This window comes from Heptranchias perlo, chromosome 4 (assembly GCF_035084215.1).
Source record: "Heptranchias perlo isolate sHepPer1 chromosome 4, sHepPer1.hap1, whole genome shotgun sequence".
Lineage (NCBI taxonomy): Eukaryota > Metazoa > Chordata > Chondrichthyes > Hexanchiformes > Hexanchidae > Heptranchias > Heptranchias perlo.
Window position 1 is genome coordinate 99,054,906 of NC_090328.1, and position 17,959 is coordinate 99,072,864.

The window sequence follows — 17,959 nt, forward strand, 5'->3', positions numbered from 1 at the left end:
CACACCTTAAGCTGTTCCAATGTTTCTTCAAGATTTTTAATCTGGCTGTCCTTCAACAATTTTGTCTGAAGATCAAGTTTGTTCTCTAAAGTCTTGGATCTTAACTCTGTCTGCAGTGCTGTGACTTTATCATCTTGCTGTTTGTAGGTTTCTTGACTTGCTGCCAGTGCCATTTCCAGCTCATGAATTTTTATTCTCATTTTCTGAAATTGTAAAGTTGTGATATAAATATACCATACCCAAGTTACTTAGCAGCACTATATTTCAAGATCAGTGCATTTCTGTCCCAATATGCAAATGTAGAGACACTGTCAATATATTGTACACTTCTACACAAGGGTCACTCTGAAATGTAATGACTACTTGTGAATGTTAAAGGGCTCTAACTGCAATAGTGAAGATAACAAGTGGCTCCTCAATAGGCTTTAAAAACAACTTACTTCTGGGTTTACTGCCGAATGCGCTCTGATCTCATTGTTGTTCAGAGGTCAGATTGGAGCTGTGCACAGATTATACATTGAAGTAATACAGCAATCACGCGATGTTATTTATCAGCATATCAGAGTGCACTTTGCCACAGTATTATTGCTGCTGTCCCAAATTTATAAAATAGGAACTGGATAAAGATAGTTACATGTTCACATTCCAATGAATGAACCGTAACAAGATAATTTGAGAAACTCAGAGATGATCACAATGATGGGTTATTTTCCCAATACAGTTTTCAAATCTTTTTCAGTGATTATTTCCTCTAACCTATAAAAGCAATTCAGTATGGAGCATTAATGCTGTTTAAATACCTGTAGCAATTGCTCATCTGTCTTCAGTTTTCTGTTCAGCTTCTGGTTCTCCACAGCTAATAACGGATCACAGCCATTTTCGTTGAATGAACGCTGTCTGAGCGCTTCAATCTGTAAGAGCAGCTCCTCATTCTTTTTCTTCTCATTAGCCAGTTCATCGCAAGAATTCCTGATGTACTTTTCATATCCAATCCGTATCGACTCATAAAACTTGGCTTCATTCTATCAGGAAACAGGAGGGCAAAATGAACAATTTCTAGTAGCGTAGTATACTGTGCAGCAATACAAGAAACTATTTCTCATTAATAAACTAAATAAAATGTGGATCTAAAGTTGAAATACATAGCTTTCTTATGGACGACCTCATTCTTTGAATGTGGTTTGTCCTCTACGTACTATTGGACTTGTATAGTGTGGAAGAAATTGTGTAGATATGGTCCCTGCAAAACTGACAATATTCTATGAATTCCATAATAGCATACAAATTTACACTGGTCTAATGGAATTGCACTGCCGATTATTATGCAATAGAGGGCAGCAACACAGGGATGGCAGACAGACTTCAAACCTTCAACTGAAATGGGACACGAGTGATCTTTATTATTCCTCTTTGCCTAATATACTACATAAAATTGATATTCTTTTCAGTCCGTCCTGCTGGATACATGCTGGAAAAGTGAGGCAAATAAAGTATAATAAAAGGAATCATGCTTGATGGCTAAGCACTGTAGACAATCATGTCCAAATGACACTTTAAAAACCTGCTGCACACCAAGCCTTCGACATCTAGTGATCATAGGTGGATAATGTTCTACCATGCTGACATGGTAGGTCATGGTCCACCCATGACCAGTACAGTGCATTGATAAATGATACAGGTCTTGATATCTGAAGCATGCCTTTAAAAGTGGAACTACACGATGTTCTGCATCAAAAAGCTCTATATTCAAAAAAAAAAATCACCCGTAACTCTTCTGGAGAGGAAAGATTGGAGATGGGTAGTAGTTTGCAAGGACAAAGTATCTGAACATGTTGCCTCCCAGATCTATGCCAGTCTCTCCTACAACTCCGTTTGCATCGCTCTAATCAGATTTCCACCACCAAAATGGACTCAACCATAGTCAGAAATTACATTCTCAGTGATAGCAATGCATTATATGTCATCCTCAACAACTCTACAGCCTTCAACACAGTGAACCACACCATCCTCCTCCAACGACTCTCCTCCACCGTCTAGCCCAGTGGGATTGCACTTGCTGGGTTTCACTCTTGCATACCCGATCCAGCAATACCTTATCTTCCCATGCTGCGCAGTTTCCTCGGGAATCCCCCAAGGATCCTTCCTCGGACCTCCTCTTCATCTCTGTGCTGCCCCAAAGCCTTTCCACCATCTACAAGGCACAAGTCAGGAGTGTGATGGAATACTCTCCACTTGCCTGGATGAGTGCAGCTCCAACAACACAAGAAGCTCAACACCATCCAGGACAAAGCAGCCCGCTTGATTGGCACCCCATCCACCAACCTAAACATCCACTCCCTTCACCACCGGCGCACAGTGGCTGCAGTGTGTACCATCTACAGGATGCACTGCAGCAACTCGTCAAGGCTTCTTCGACAGCACCTCCCAAATCTGCAACCTCTACCACCTAGAAGGACAAGGGCAGCAGGCACATGGGAACAACACCACCTGCACGTTCCCCTCCAAGTCACACACCATCCCAACTTGGAAATATATCACCGTTCCTTCATCGTCGCTGGATCAAAATCCTGGAACTCCCTTCCTAACAGCACTGTGGGAGAACCTTCACCACACGGACTGCAGCGGTTTAAGGCGTCAGCTCACCACCACCTTCTCAAGAGCAATGAGGGATGGGCAATAAACGCTGGCCTCGCCAGCAACACCCACATCCCATGAACGAATTAAAAAAAGGCAACATTATCCACAAACATGGGGCCAACTTCCACCAATTTGCTGATGACATCCAGCTCTATCTCCCCACCATCTCTCTCGGCCCCTCCACTGCCTTTGCACCAAACTGTTAGCAGAAAACCAGCTTTGGATGAGCTATAATTTCCTCCAGTTAAACATTGGGAAGATTGAAGTCAGCCCCCAACACAAACTCCACACCCTTACCATTGACTTTAACCCCTATCCCAGCCACTGTCTTAAGGTGAACTAGACTGTATGCAACTTCAGATTTCTATTCAACCTTGAGTTGAGCTTTTGGCCCCATATCCTCTCCATCACAAATACCACCTACTTCACTACCATAACATTTCCCAACTCCACCTCTGTACATTTGTTTATGTCACCTCCAGACTCAAATATTCCAATGTTTTCCTGGCTGGCTTCTCTCCTCTACCCTCCATAAAGTTCAACTCATCCAAAACTCTGCTGCCCATATTCTATCCTGCACCAAGTCATGCCTGTTCATCATCCCTTTCCTCACTGACCTACGTTGACTCCCATTCCCACTATGTTTAATTTAAAATACTCACCTCATGTTTAAATCTCTCCATAGCCTCACCCTTTCCCATCTCTCAGGCCTTTTATGCAACTCCCCCACCAATGGCGACAGCCCTTCAGCCGTCGAGGCCTCACACTTTAAATCCCTCCCTAAAGCTCCACTACTCTACTCCAAGATGCTCCTCTTTGATCAAATTTTTGGCCACTTCTAGCATCTAATTCTTTGGATCAGCATCCATTGTTTTCCCTATTACACATCTGTAATGCCATGGGAAGTACCTTTAAGGCAGTATATAAATGCAACTTGTTGTAATTGTCACTGAGCAAGCCCCGGTCTAGTGTAGTTCAGAGCAGTGCACCAAAATAAGGAAAAAAAATCTTTTTCTGTACTAAAACTTTTCTACAGAAAACAGTAGATAAATTAAGGAAGAAAGCAAAAGGGTTTTGATGGCACCCAGTAAAAACCTAACTGAACTGCTGTCTTAATTGACATGGTGAAGTGGAGGAATGTTTTCCTAGGTGGCAAAGAACAAACTGGTATACAAATTTGTGCTGGTGTTTTATACATCACTGACTATGCCAAAAATCTTTTAAAGGAAAGTAATTCCTGTGTATAACATCAAAACTTATCAATTTGGCTTGGAAGGAATTTTGGTTTAAAATACAATTGTGCTCTGAAGTTAGATTCAGTTTACAAAAAGTTAACTTCCAGGGGTACACAAGCCATCTAGAATGTTGATTAGGACAATTAGGTAGAGTACCAGACCAAAAAGCCATCAAAACTGATCTAGTTTTGATCGCTTAAGAGGTCAGAGGAATTTCTCAGATTCCCCCCCTCCCCCCACACACACGCCACCAAATTGGCCTGAGTTTTTAAAATCTGGTTTTTCACTTCTAGGAGATCTCATGGTTTTGGGTGGGGTGGGGAGTGTATATATTGTGATACACAAGGTATCATCACAATTGTGTGGAACAGATGGGATGCACCAGAAGGTCTTTTCCTGTCCGTCACTGTTCGTATGTTGTGTACTCTTGCACATATCACAAGTTTTAAGAGAATGGGAAGTCACTGGCCTCAGCCCAAAGCAGTTAGTACCCTTGATACAAAAATGGTTTTCATTCGATGTGCCCAGCAGGGGACTTAGCTTAAAAGTGTGTAATTGTCATGAGTCCCTACATCAAAAAAAGTGTGTGTGTGTGTGTGGGAGGGGGGGGGGGGGGGAGGGCGTCCTCATTCATGGGTATAAGTTAGATTGGCAGCTCAACATACCAATCCTTGACAAGGTTCAGGGAGCAGTTAGAAGTCAACATCTGAGTGTGTGTGTCTGACTGACTCTGGAAAAATCACGTATGAGGAACAGAGATTTTGCACTTTATTTAGGCAGAGGGAGACAGCCATACCAGGCTGAGATATGACCAGATACTGCCTGTAAGAGAAAATGTTAGTGCCAGTTAGTACAGGGACTGCTAATTTGTGAGTGGATTTAGTCCCTAATAGGCGTACAGTTAATCATTTTTGTTTCAGGATATCAGTAGCAGTAGGGAATTGACTGAATCATGTAAAAACTATCCTGTTCACTTATATATTTGATGTAACATTAGCCATTTTTTCTCATTTACAAATTGGCTTCTTAAAATCCACCTTCCAGAAAACTACATGGTTGCACTATCATTTAACTAAATACTGGGCAGCAAAGGTGCTTGTCTGTTCATTGGAGCCTGAGGTTGAACCAGAGAGAATATCTATAAATTTGTAACAGTATGGTTTTGCCAAAATATTGGCAAGGCCAGCTCAACTCCAATGATGTGTTGAGAATAACAAATGAAAAGTTAATCTCAATGTTTCTATTAAGTATTGCTTTGGTGCTTTACCCTCCAACTATGACCTAAATGCAGACCTGAACTTGCAAAGGCTAAGCAGTGGGAAATGGATCTTCTTTTAGGCAACATTCACAAAACTAAAATTTGGGTATATAATTTGGAGCCACATCATTTTAATTCTCTTATCCTTATGGTATTGATTCACAACTTTCATGTTGAGCAGATGTTGAATATGAATCAAAAGCAAAGTGCAAGAATTTGTAGTAATTTAAAATAGGGCATCAAGTCACTGAAATAGATCCATGGAAACACTACAGCAGATTCCAATATAGAAAACTTTTGGAAATAAATTAAGATTTCTATAAATATAACAAGTCAAAGTTGAACATGGGAACTTCATAAATATACTCATGCTATATCTAACAAAGTAAAAAAATGTACCAGTAGTGTCTTCTGTTGAAGCTCAGCCTCTTGATTTAGCGTTTGATTTTCATGCTTGATGTCTTCAATTGCCTTCAAAACATCTGCGCAGGACTTGTCTGAAATTCTTTCCATAAGATCCTTTCGAGATTTCGTCTTGGAATGTAATCCATTCTGAGCGCTGGTTAGAAAGTTTTGGTATTTTGGCTTCAATTCAGACAAAGTCTGATGGGTATTCTGAGCAAGAGCAACATTCAACATACATGAAAAAGTCATCCACTACTTGAAGCAACTTTAGACTATCAAAATAGCTACTGGTTAGTGTCTGAATCAATGAGATTTTACCTCAATATAATAGATACATTATCCACTTGCAGGTACCTTTAACATGATCCTTTACTAATTTTCACTGACAAATTCCTGTTTTTTGGGTGGTGAATTGGTTTAAAAAAATCCTCAAATCCAGAAGAAAAAGAAGAAAATTCCCTATTATTTTCTTAAAAAGACTGGAGATGCATGTGAATGGCTTGTGTAGTTTTAGGATGCACAAAGAGACGGTGATGTTATTAACAAAATGGATATGCCGCATATAATGATAACATACAGTTTACAGCATATACTAAAAAATTTGTGATTCACAATACCATGCTGTTAATGTGCTACTTTAAATGCAACATTTCAACAATCAATATCATGCATTGTGCAGCGCACGGTCCATTCACAAAATATTATAAAATGTATTTACCGCTAAAATAGCTTAATTGTATTTTCTGATGATGGAAACTTAATGAAACTGTTATTGAGCACCATAAAAGTAGTGAGTATGAACTGTGTAAGTAATTGCTGCCATTTAGCTTAACTGTACCTAGTCAGTCTCTCTCTTGTTTTGTTGATGTTTAGTGATGTTCAAAAAATTGATTTTTTTTCCCCCAAATTTACCCACTTTTGGTCGCTTAATTTTTCCCCATTTTTCTCCCAGTTTCTGATGCTAAAAATAAAACTGGAAAACACCACAAAAACATAACTTTAAAGACCCTTGTCCACTCAACATTTTAAAAAAAAGCTGCAAAACTTTGCTGAGGATCAGAAAAATCAACAATTACATCTGGAATTACACACATCATTAACAATAGGGATGGGTGAGGGATAGATAACAAATAGGGGCAAATGGATGTTTCGTCAGATTGTCGGATATGGGTGTGCTGCAGGGATCGGCAATGGAAACTTTATTTTCCAATTTATGCAAACATGGGCATATGCACAAAAGGAATGATAGTTTGCTGACTATCAAATTATGGGGCATGGCAACTGGAGGGAAAATGCAAGAGATTTCAGCAATACAGATTAGCAGAGTGGGCAGATAGGTGGCAGATAGTCTAATGTGGAGAAATATGAAATATTACACTTTAGGAAAAAAGTGAAAGGATCTTAATATCTGATATATTTCCTAAGAGTGGAGAAGCGATGAGAGATCTAGAGGTGCAGATACAAAGATCAAAGATGGAAGTGCAGCCGGAAAAGGCCATTAAAAAGGCAAATTAGGTTCTGGGTTTTATACATGGGCTACTGAAAAAAAAACAAGGAAGTGATGTTGAATTTGTAGAAGACATTGGTTAGGCCACAGAATACTGCATGTAGAACTGGATGCGCTCTCATAAGAAATACTGGAGGCATGGAATTATATAGAACGTACTGGTACTCAGTAAATTAATGGGACTCGAGGCGGATAAATCCCCTGGACCTGATGGCTTACATCCCAGGGTCTTGAGGGAAGTGGCAGTAGGGATTGTGGATGCTTTGGTAATAATTTTCCAAAATTCTCTGGACTCGGCAAAGGTCCCGGCAGATTGGAAAACTGCTAATGTAACACCGTTATTTAAAAAGGGTAGTAGGCAGAAGGCTGGAAATTATAGACCAGTTAGCCTAACATCTGTGGTGGGTAAAATTTTGGAGTCCATTATTAAGGAGACAGTAGCGGAACATTTGGATAAACATAATTTAATAGGACAAAGTCAGCATGGCTTTACGAAGGGGAAGTCATGTCTGACAAATTTGCTTGAGTTCTTTGAGGACATAACGTACAGGGTGGATAAAGGGGAACCAGTGGACGTAGTGTATTTAGACTTCCAGAAGGCATTCGACAAGGTGCCACATAAAAGATTATTGCTCAAGATAAAGAATCACTGGATTGGGGGTAATATTCTGGCATGGGTCGAGGATTGGTTATCTAACAGGAAGCAGAGAGTTGGGATAAATGGTTCATTCTCGGACTGGCAACCAGTAGCCAGTGGTGTTCCGCAGGGGTCGGTGCTGGGTCCCCAACTCTTTACAATCTATATTAACGATTTGGAGGAGGGGACCGAGTGTAACATATCAAAGTTTGCAGATGATACAAAGATGGGAGGGAAAGTAGAGAGTGAGGAGGACATAAAAAACCTACAAGGGGATATAGATAGGCTGGGTGAGTGGGCGGAGATTTAGCAGATGCAATACAATATTGGAAAATGTGAGGTTATGCACTTTGGCAGGAAAAATCAGAGAGCAAGTTATTATCTTAATGGCGAGAAACTGGAAAGTACTGCAGTACAAAGGGATCTGGGGGTCCTAGTGCAAGAAAATCAAAAAGTTAGTATGCAGGTGATCAAGAAGGTCAACGGAATGTTGGCTTTTATTGCTAGGGGGATAGAATATAAAAACAGGGAGGTATTGCTGCAGTTATATAAAGGTATTGGTGAGACCACACCTGGAATACTGCATACAGTTTTGGTGTCCATACTTAAGAAAAGACATACTTGCTCTCGAGGCAGTACAAAGAAGGTTCACTCGGTTAATCCTGGGGATGAGGGGGGTGGACATATGAGGAGAGGTTGAGTAGATTGGGACTCTACTCATTGGAGTTCAGAAGAATGAGAGGCGATCTTACTGAAACATAAGATTGTGAAGGGGCTTGATCGGGTGGATGCGGTAAGGATGTTCCCAAGAATGGGTGAAACTAGAACTAGGGGGCATAATCTTAGAATAAGGGGCTGCTCTTTCAAAACTGAGATGAGGAGAAACTTCTTCACTCAGAGGGTAGTAGGTCTTTGGAATTTGCTGCCCCAGGAAGCTACATCATTCAATAAATTTAAAACAGAAATAGACAGTTTTCTAGAAGTAAAGGGAATTAGGGGTTACGGGGAGCGGGCAGGAAATTGGACATGAATTTAGATTTGAGGTTAGGATCAGATCAGCCATGATCTTATTGAATGGCGGAGCAGGCTCGTGGGGCCGATTGGCCTACTCCTGCTCCTATTTCTTATGTTCTTATGTACATGACAGAAACAGGCCATTCAGCCCAACTGGTCGATGCCAGTATTTATGCTCCACACGAGCCTCCTCCCACCCCTCTTCATTTAACCGTATTAGCATAACCTTTGATTCCTTTCTCCCTCATGTGTTTATCTGACTTCCCCTTAAATGTATCTGTGCTATGCGTCTCAACTACTCCTTGTGGTAGCAAGTTCCACATTCTAACCACTCTCTCCTAATTCCCTATAGGATTTATTAGTGACTCATATTTATGGCCTAATTTTGGACTCCCCCACAAGTGGAAGCATCTTCTCTATGTCGATCCTATCAAATCCTTTCATAATCTTAAAGACCTCTATCAGGTCACCCCTCAGTCTTCTCTTTTCTAGAGAAAAGACCTGCAGCCTGTTCAATCGTTCCTGATAAGTATAACCTCTCAGTTCTGGTATCATCCTTGTAAATCTTTGTTGCACCTTTTCCATTGCCTCGATATCCTTTTTATAATATGGAGACCAGTACACTGTGATCGAACCAAGGCTCTATATAGGTTTAACATAACTTCTCTGTTCTTCAATTCTATCCCTCTAGAAAAGAACCCCAGTGCTTTGTTAGCTTTTTAAAAAATGGTCTTATTAACCTGTGCTGCTGTTATTAGTAATTTGTGTATCTGTACCCCCAGATCCCTTTGTTCCTCTACTCCATTTAGATGTTTTGGAAGGAGTATGTGGCCTCATTCTTCCTACCAAAATGCACCACCTCACAATTATCTATACTGGAATTCATTTGCCAATTACATTCCCATTCTGCAAGTTCATTGATGTCTTTTTGCATTTTGTACAGCGAAGATTTATTGGAACATTACCAGGAATGAGATGAAGTTTGAAAAGTTCTGATTTTTTCCCCCCATTGGAACAGAGAAGGTTCAGGAAGGATCAAGGAGATTTTCAAAATTATGAAAGGGTTTAAAAAGGGGTAAATAGCAAAAGATTGTTTCCACTGATTGGCAAATTATATGGGAGCATCAAGTCAATCACTATGAAGGGGGAGCTAAGAGATTTTTTCCTCAGAGCATGATTAGAGGATGGAATGATTTACCAAAAATGGCCATTGAGACCAAGAATTATTATTTAAAAAGGGAATTGGTTAAGTATTGAACATAACAAGATACAGAGAAAGGCCAGGGAAATGGGATTGGAGTAGATAGCTCCAGTTGAATAGTCAACACCAGCACAATTTATAAAGCATCCTTGAAATATACTGTACTCCTCCGAGCACCTAATTTCATATTCATTCTACAAAGGGGACTGCCAGCACTTCGCATATCACTATGGATTGCTCTTGCATGTTGCTCAGTGCCCACTGGAAATTATATTAATTTAAAAAGAAATTAGCTTATTCCATTAATAGTGGGGCATGGTTGGTCCAGATAATAAGGTAGACCGAACAAAAAAAAATAAATCTTTTTTTAATAAATCAAATGCATTCAAAGTAATGCATGCTTCATTGCTTGCATCAAACACGAAGATCAGTTTGTTTGGATACTTTTTCTTCAATTGAATATTGAAGGAGGCCATTTGGCCCATCAAGTCCACGCAGGCTCTATGCAAGCGCAATCCAACTAGTCTCATTCCTCTGCTCTATCCCTGTAGCCCTGCAAATTTTTTCCTTTCAAGTACTTATCCAGTTCCCTTTTGAAGGTCATAATTGAATCTGCCTCCACCACCCCCTCGGGCAGTGCATTCCAAATCCTAACCACTCGCTGTGTAAAAAAGTTTTTCCTCATGTCACCTTTGATTCTTTTGCCAATCACCTTTAATCTATGTCCTCTGGTTCTTGACCCTTCCGCCAATGGGAACAGTTTATCTCTATCTACTCTGTCTAGACCCTTCATGATTTTGAATACCTCTATCAAATCTCTTCACAACCTTTTGTGTTCCAAGGAGAACAATCCCACCTCTCCAGTCCATCCACGTAACTAAAGCCCCTCATCCCTGGAATCATTCTATTAAATCTCTTCTGCACCCTCTCCAAGTCCTTCACATCTTTCCTAAAGTGCGGTGCCCAGAACTGGACAATACTCCAGTTGTGGCCGAACCAGTGTTTTATAAAGGTTCATCATGACTTCCATACTTTTGTACCCAATGCCTCTATTTATAAAGCCCAGGATCCCGTATGCTTTTTAAACCACTTTCTCAACCTGTCCTGCCACCTTCAACGATTTGTGCACATATACCCCCAGGTCTCTCTGTTCCTGTACCCCTTTTAGAGTTATGCCCCATAGTTTATGTTGCCTCTGCTCATTCTTCCTACCGAAATGTATCACTTCACATTTTTCGGCACTAAATGTCCGCCCATGTAACCAGCCTGTCTATATCCTCTTGAAGTCTATCACTATCCTCCTCACTGTTTACTACCCTTCCAAGTTTTGTGTCATCTGCAAATTTTGAAATTGTGCCCTATTCACCCAAGTTGGTAATTAAATGATTTGCATCATTTCCAGTGTTTGAGCTCTTAACCCAAATCTGGAGCCGGTAACCTGTTGCTTGCCTGCTCAAGTTATGACTGATAAAAAAAAAACAGCATCTATGTGGGCTAATTTTAATAGCTTTTCAGAAGATTCACAATAGCGGTCATTAAACTGTCTTTGATAATTCCTTCCTTGGTTATACAAGATGTGGAGATGCCGGTGATGGACTGGGGTTGACAATTGTAAACAATTTTACAACACCAAGTTATAGTCCAGCAATTTTATTTTAAATTCACAAGCTTTCGGAGGCTTCCTCCTTCGTCAGGTGAACGATGTGAAAACGATTATTTTGTGAAACATTGATACCTGACATTTTGCAGATCCCATAATTGAACTTTAGGTGGAATCAAGTTCACCTAAAAGTAGTTACTTTTAACTACTGCATTATGCTCCTTTTCTCCCCCTCACCAAGGGTAGCCCAAGGGTATCAAGGCCAAATGTAGAACCTCAGCTGCTGATCTGACTACTATCAGGCACCAAACCTAGATTATCTTGTTCATACAAATTAGTTTTAGATTTGAATGGCAAACTTGATTCCACCTAAAGTTCAATTATGGGATCTGCAAAATGTCAGGTATCAATGGTTCACAAAATAATCGTTTTCACATCGTTCACCTGACGAAGGAGGAAGCCTCCGAAAGCTTGTGAATTTAAAATAAAATTGCTGGACTATAACTTGGTGTTGTAAAATTGTTTACAATTGGTTATACAAGGCAATGGTTAAGCAGATAATCCAGGGCCGCACTGACCCATTTGCACTGCATGTCCACTCTAGCCCAGGAAAACAAACCATTCCAAACAAAATCTTATGTAGACCACGAAAGTTAAAATCCAGGAAACCCGCACTGGTTAAAGTAATTCAAATAGGATCAAGAGTGAGCCATGACCTCCAAGTTTAGTCAAGTATATTCTCAAAATTGAACCCTTCAGCGTTAAGCTCCAGATACAAGTACAAGACATTATAACCTCACTGTCCATCCCTGCACCTTCTTTTGGAACAAAATACAAGACTTTGTCACAAACTTAGTGTATACACATCCATATGTTGTGGGGCGACGGGACGACACACACCACACTTGTATCGTTACTTTTAACTACTGCATTATGCTCCTTTTCTCCCCCTCACCAATTTTTCTCCTCTTCCCTCCCTTGATTACATGGACGGTATGATTCCAGAGGCACTGGCTGCCTTCCAGCACCTTATGCAAGTGGCCGTTATTCATGTGTACGCTGGTTATTTGGCTGCAGGAGGCAACATGACCAAGCCAGATCCTATTTTCAGCCAAGGTACATACTTTCCAGTAGTGGCGGCTGGATAACTATCAGGAGGAATAATCCTGGCCAATTTTTCTTCTCTGTAGCCCAAGGGTATCAAGGCCAAATGTAGAACCTCAGCTGCTGATCTGACTACTATCAGGCACCAAACCTAGATTATCTTGTTCATACAAATTAGTTTTAGATTTGAATGGCAAACTTGATTCCACCTAAAGTTCAATTATGGGATCTGCAAAATGTCAGGTATCAATGGTTCACAAAATAATCCAAAAAATAATTAAAGGGGATGTTAAAAAAAATACAAATTATTTAGAATGTGGAATTTTTCCCCCACGATTTGTTGAAGCTGAGTCCAAAAATTCTTGAAGGCAAATTCAGAAGTCTCTTGTGAAAACTAAAGCGTATGGTAAGTAGGATTAGAATTCTGATTTGTGGAGATAAACGCCAGTGCAGACTTGAATGTGCCAAATGGCTTGTTTTCATGCTGGAATATTTGAAGATTCTAATTTGAAAATCAGCAGAATGAGAAGCTGGACACCAAAAGCTGACACAATTACAATAATTTAAAAAAAATAATATATGGGTGGGGCATTTATGCAGCTGAAGATTAAGGAAGATCACGATTCTCAACTTCTGAGAAAGTGCCTTCGGTTGGAGCTCTGTGCTCTGGTGCTTTCTACCAGCTGAATGATGGGTCTGTCCTAGATACTTGCATTGTTACTCATCTATCTTACACAATTATTTTCAAATATCAGAAACTATAACTGAATAAAAAAAGACGTTGCTCCAATGGCTATGCTTAACAGATTTCCGCAATCCAGCAATTTACAGCCAAGATACACAAGGGGAACTTTGCTAGTAAATGAAAACAGGAAATTTATTCATTTGACTTTCAATATTGACACTAATACATCAAGTAACATCGCAGCTACAGCACAGAAACAGGTCATTTGGCCTAACTGATCTATGCTCCCCATGAGCCTCCTTGCTCCCGACTTCATCTATCCCTATCAGGAAAGCCTTCTATTCCTTTCTCCATGTACTTATCCAGCTTCCCCTTAAACACATCTATGTTATTTGCCCCAACTACTCCTTGTGGTAGCATGTTCCACATTCTTACCGCTCTTTGGGCAAAGAAGTTTCTCCTGAATTCCCTATTGGATTCATTAGCATCTATTTTATATTTATGACCTCTAGTTTTGGACTCCCCTACAAGTGCAAATATTTTCTCTATGTCTACCCCATCAAACCCTTTCATAATCTTGAAGACCTCTATCAGGTCACCCCTCAGCCTTCTCTTTTCTAGAGAAAAGAGCCCCAAGCCTGTTCAGCCTTTCCTGATAAGGATATCCTCTCAGTTCTGGTGAATCTTTTGCGCACCCTCTCCAATGCCTCTACATCCTTTCCATAATATGAGACCAGAACTGTGCACAATACTCCAAATGTGGTCTAACCAAAATTCTATATAAGTTTAACATAACTTCTTTTCTTTTCAATTCTATCCCTCTAGAAATGAACTCTACTGCCTGATTTGACTTTTTTATGGCCTTATTAACCTGTGTCACCTCTTAGTAATGTGTATCTGTACACCTAAATCCTTTTACTCCTCTATCCAGTTTAGATTATCCGAGCAGTACGTGGCCTCCTTAGTCTTCCTACCAGAATGCACTACCCCACACTTAACTATATTCAAATTCATTTGCCAATTACACACCCATTCTGCAAGTTTATTATGTCCTCTTGCATTTTGACGCATTCTTCCTTTGTATTAATTACAGCCCCCCAATTTAGCGTCGTCCGCAAATTTTGGAATTGTACTTCAGATTCCCGAATCCAAATCATTAATGTAAATTGTGAACAAGAGTGATCCCAACACCGATCCCTGTGGAACACCACTTCCCACCTTTTCCCAGTCTGGGTAGCTACCCTTAACCCCTACTCTCTCTTTTCTGTTTTGTAGCCAGCTTGCTAACCATTCTGCTACCTGTCCGCTGACTCCACATGCTCTGACCTCAGCCACGAGTCTACAATGCATAACGAAGGTCTATTGATAATCCAAATATTATTACATTTACTGCATTACTCTTATCTACCCTTTCTGTTACTTCAAAGAATTCAATAAGGTTGGTCAAGCATGACTTTCCCTTCTGAAATCCGTGCTGACTATTCTTGATTACTAAGAGAGAATACGAGAAGGTCGAAGATAGGTTTAAAGTGCATGTGTGTAAACGCACGAAGCGTGGTAAATAAGTTTGGTGAGCTGCAGGCGCAAATGCCACATGGGAATATGATTGTAGTGGCAATAACAGAGACCTGGCTCAAAAAAGGGTAGGATTGGGTACTAAATATTCCTGGATATACGGTGTTCAGGAAAGAAAAAGGGGGATGGGGCAGTATAGATTGAGAATATTTCAGTGCGAGAGCACGAGAGAATATGTCCTTCAGGGGTCAAGGACAGAATCTATTTGTTTAGAATTAAGAAGCAATAGAGGCGCCATTACACTACTGGGTGTATTCTATAGGCCACCAATTAGTCGGAAGGATATAGAGGAGCAAATTTGCAGGGAAGTTACAGAGAGGTGCAGGAACTATAGAGTAGTGATAATGGGGGACTTCAACTATCCTAATATAGTCTGGGTAAATTGGAATCAAAGATTGGCAGGTAATACTGCAACCAAACAATGGGCTGCATTTAAAGAGATGGTTTGGGTACAGTCTAGGTACATTCCCACGAGAGTGGAAAGGTAGGGCATCTAAAGCCAGAACTCCCTGGATGACTAAAGAGATAGAGAGTAAGATGAAGCAGAAAAAGGGGGGGGGGGGGGTATGACAGATGTCTGAATATGGAAAGTACAAGGAAGATGCTATCAAAGTAACAGTGAAAGATGAGGTAGTTGAGATACTGGATGAGCTAGAAAATTGATAAAGGAGGTACTTAAAGTAGATAAGCTGTACTTAAAGTAGATAAGTCACCCGATCCCAATGGGATGTATCCTAGGTTGCTAAGGAAAGTAATGATGGAAATTGCATAGGTGCTGGCCATAATCTTCCAATGCTCAAGATATGGGCATGGAGCCAGAGAACTATAGAACTGCAAATGTTACACCCTTGTTCAAAAAAAAGTGTAAGGATAAACCTGGCAACTACAGGCCAGTCAGTTTAACCTCTGTGGTGGAGAAGCTTTTGAAACAATAATCCAGGACAAAATTAATAGTCACTTGGACAAGTATGGGTTAATAAAGGAAAGCCAGCACGGTTGTGTTAAAGGCAAATTGGGTTTAACAAACTTGATTGAGCTTTTCATGAGGCACCAGAGAATTGATGAGGGCAGTGCAGCTGATGTGTACATGTACTTTCAAAAGGCATTTGATAAAGTGTCACATCATAATAGGCTTGTCAGCAAAAATTGAAGCCCATGGAATAAAAGGGGCAGTGGCAGCATGGATACAAAATTGGCTAAGTGACAGGAAACAGAGTAGTGGTGAACGGTTGTTTTTCAGACTGGAGTAAGGTTATACAGTGGTATTCCCCAGGGGTCGGTAATAGGACCATTCCTTTTTTGATATATATTAATGACTTGGATGTACAGGGCACAATTTCAAAATTTGCAAATGACACAAAACTTGGAAGTGTAGTAAACAATAAGGAGGATAGTAATAGACTGCAAGAGGACAGACAGGCAGGCAGGCGGACACATAGCAGATGAAATTTAAAGCAGAGAATTGCAAAGTGATACATTGTGGCAGGAAGAATGAGGTGAGGCAATATAAACTAAATGGTACAATTCTAAAGGGGGTATATGTGCACAAATCTTTGAAGGTTGCAGGACAGGTTGAGAAAGCCGTTAAAAAAAGAGTACACGATCCTCTGTTCTATAAATAGAGGCATAGAGTACAAAAGCAAGAAAGTTATGTTGAACCTTTGTAAAACACTGGTTTGGCCACAATTGGAATATTGTGTCCAATTCTGGGCACCACACTTTAGAAAGGATGTGAAGGCCTTAGCGAGGGTGCAGAAAAGATTTACTAGAATGGTTCCAGGGATGAGGGACTTCAGTTATGTGGACAGACTAGAAGCTGGGGTTGTTCTCCTTTGAGCAGAGAAGGTTGATAGAAGATTTGATAGAAATGTTCAAGATCACGAAGGGTTTAGATAAAGTAAATAAAGAGAAACTGTTCCCATTGGAAGGGTCGAGAATTAGAGGACAGAATTAAGATGATTGGCAAAAGAACCAACGTGAGGAGAAACTTTTATGCAGTGAGTGGTTATGATCTGGAATGCGCTGCCTGAAAGGGTGGTGGAAGCAGATTCAAACATGGCTTTCAAAGAGGAATTGGATAAATACTTGAAGGGAAAAAAATTTGCAGAGTTACGAGGAAAAGGACTAACTCGATTGCTCTTAAAGAGCCGGCACAGGCTTGATGGGCCAAATGGCCTCCTTCTGTGTTGTACCTACTATGATTATATATTTGTTCTCCAGATGTCTATTACATCTTTGAGTAAAGATTCCATTATCTTTCCCATACAGAAACAGAGACAGCTATCTCCTCCCTAACTTTTAATATTCACAGATGCAATCCATCTGGACCAGGGGTCATATCCTCCCCAAGTTTGATTAGTTTATCAATTATCTCCCCCCCCCCCACCCCCCACTTTCTATCAAATGTTTTAATATCTTTTTCAACCCTTCTTCTAAATGTCCTGCCCACCTTGTTAGTCTCCCCGGGGCTCTTTTCTCTAGAAAAGGCTGAGGGGTGACCTGATAGAGGTCTTTAAGATTATGAAGAGAAAATATCTCCACTTGTGGGGAAGTCCAAAACTAGAGGTCATCAATGTAAAATAGTGATTAATAAATCCAATAGGGAATTCAGGAGAAACTTCTTTACCCAGAGTTGTAAGAGTGTGGAACACGCTACCACAAGGAGTAGTTGAGGCAAATAGCAGATGCATTTAAGGGGAAAACCAGATAAGCACGAGGGAAAAGGGAATATGTTGATAGGATTAGATGAAGTAGGAACAGAGGAGGCACCTGTGGAGCATAAACGCCAGCATAGATCAGTTAGGCCGAATGGCCTGTTTCTGTGCTATAGTTTCGATGTAACTTGATGTAAATACTGAGACAAAGTAACTATTCAATATTTCTGCCGTTTTGCTGTCATTACTTGTGAATTTATCTTGTGCATCCCTTAGTGGCCCAATCCCAATTTTTCTTGTTATTTATGTGTTTGTAGAATACTTTATTTCTTTTTATATTCTTTGATAATTTAATTTCAGTTCCTCCTTGCTTTCCTAATTGTTTTTTTTTACTTCTTTCCTAACCTCTCCGTATAAATGTTTATTATCCTGTCTATATTATATCCT

The 17,959-nt window shown here is 40.2% G+C and overlaps 1 protein-coding gene across 1 annotated transcript in view; it reads right to left on the reverse strand.

Annotated features, from left to right (window-relative positions):
• LOC137320655 (centromere-associated protein E-like) overlaps positions 1-17,959 on the reverse strand; it is a 125,051-nt gene that overhangs the window by 9,388 nt on the left and 97,704 nt on the right. The window contains exons 39-41 of the mRNA XM_067982333.1: positions 5,530-5,745; positions 801-1,022; positions 6-203 (exon numbers count right to left, since the gene is read on the reverse strand). Coding sequence (XP_067838434.1) covers positions 6-203; positions 801-1,022; positions 5,530-5,745 — 636 coding nt within the window. The remainder of the gene's footprint in view (positions 1-5; positions 204-800; positions 1,023-5,529; positions 5,746-17,959) is intronic.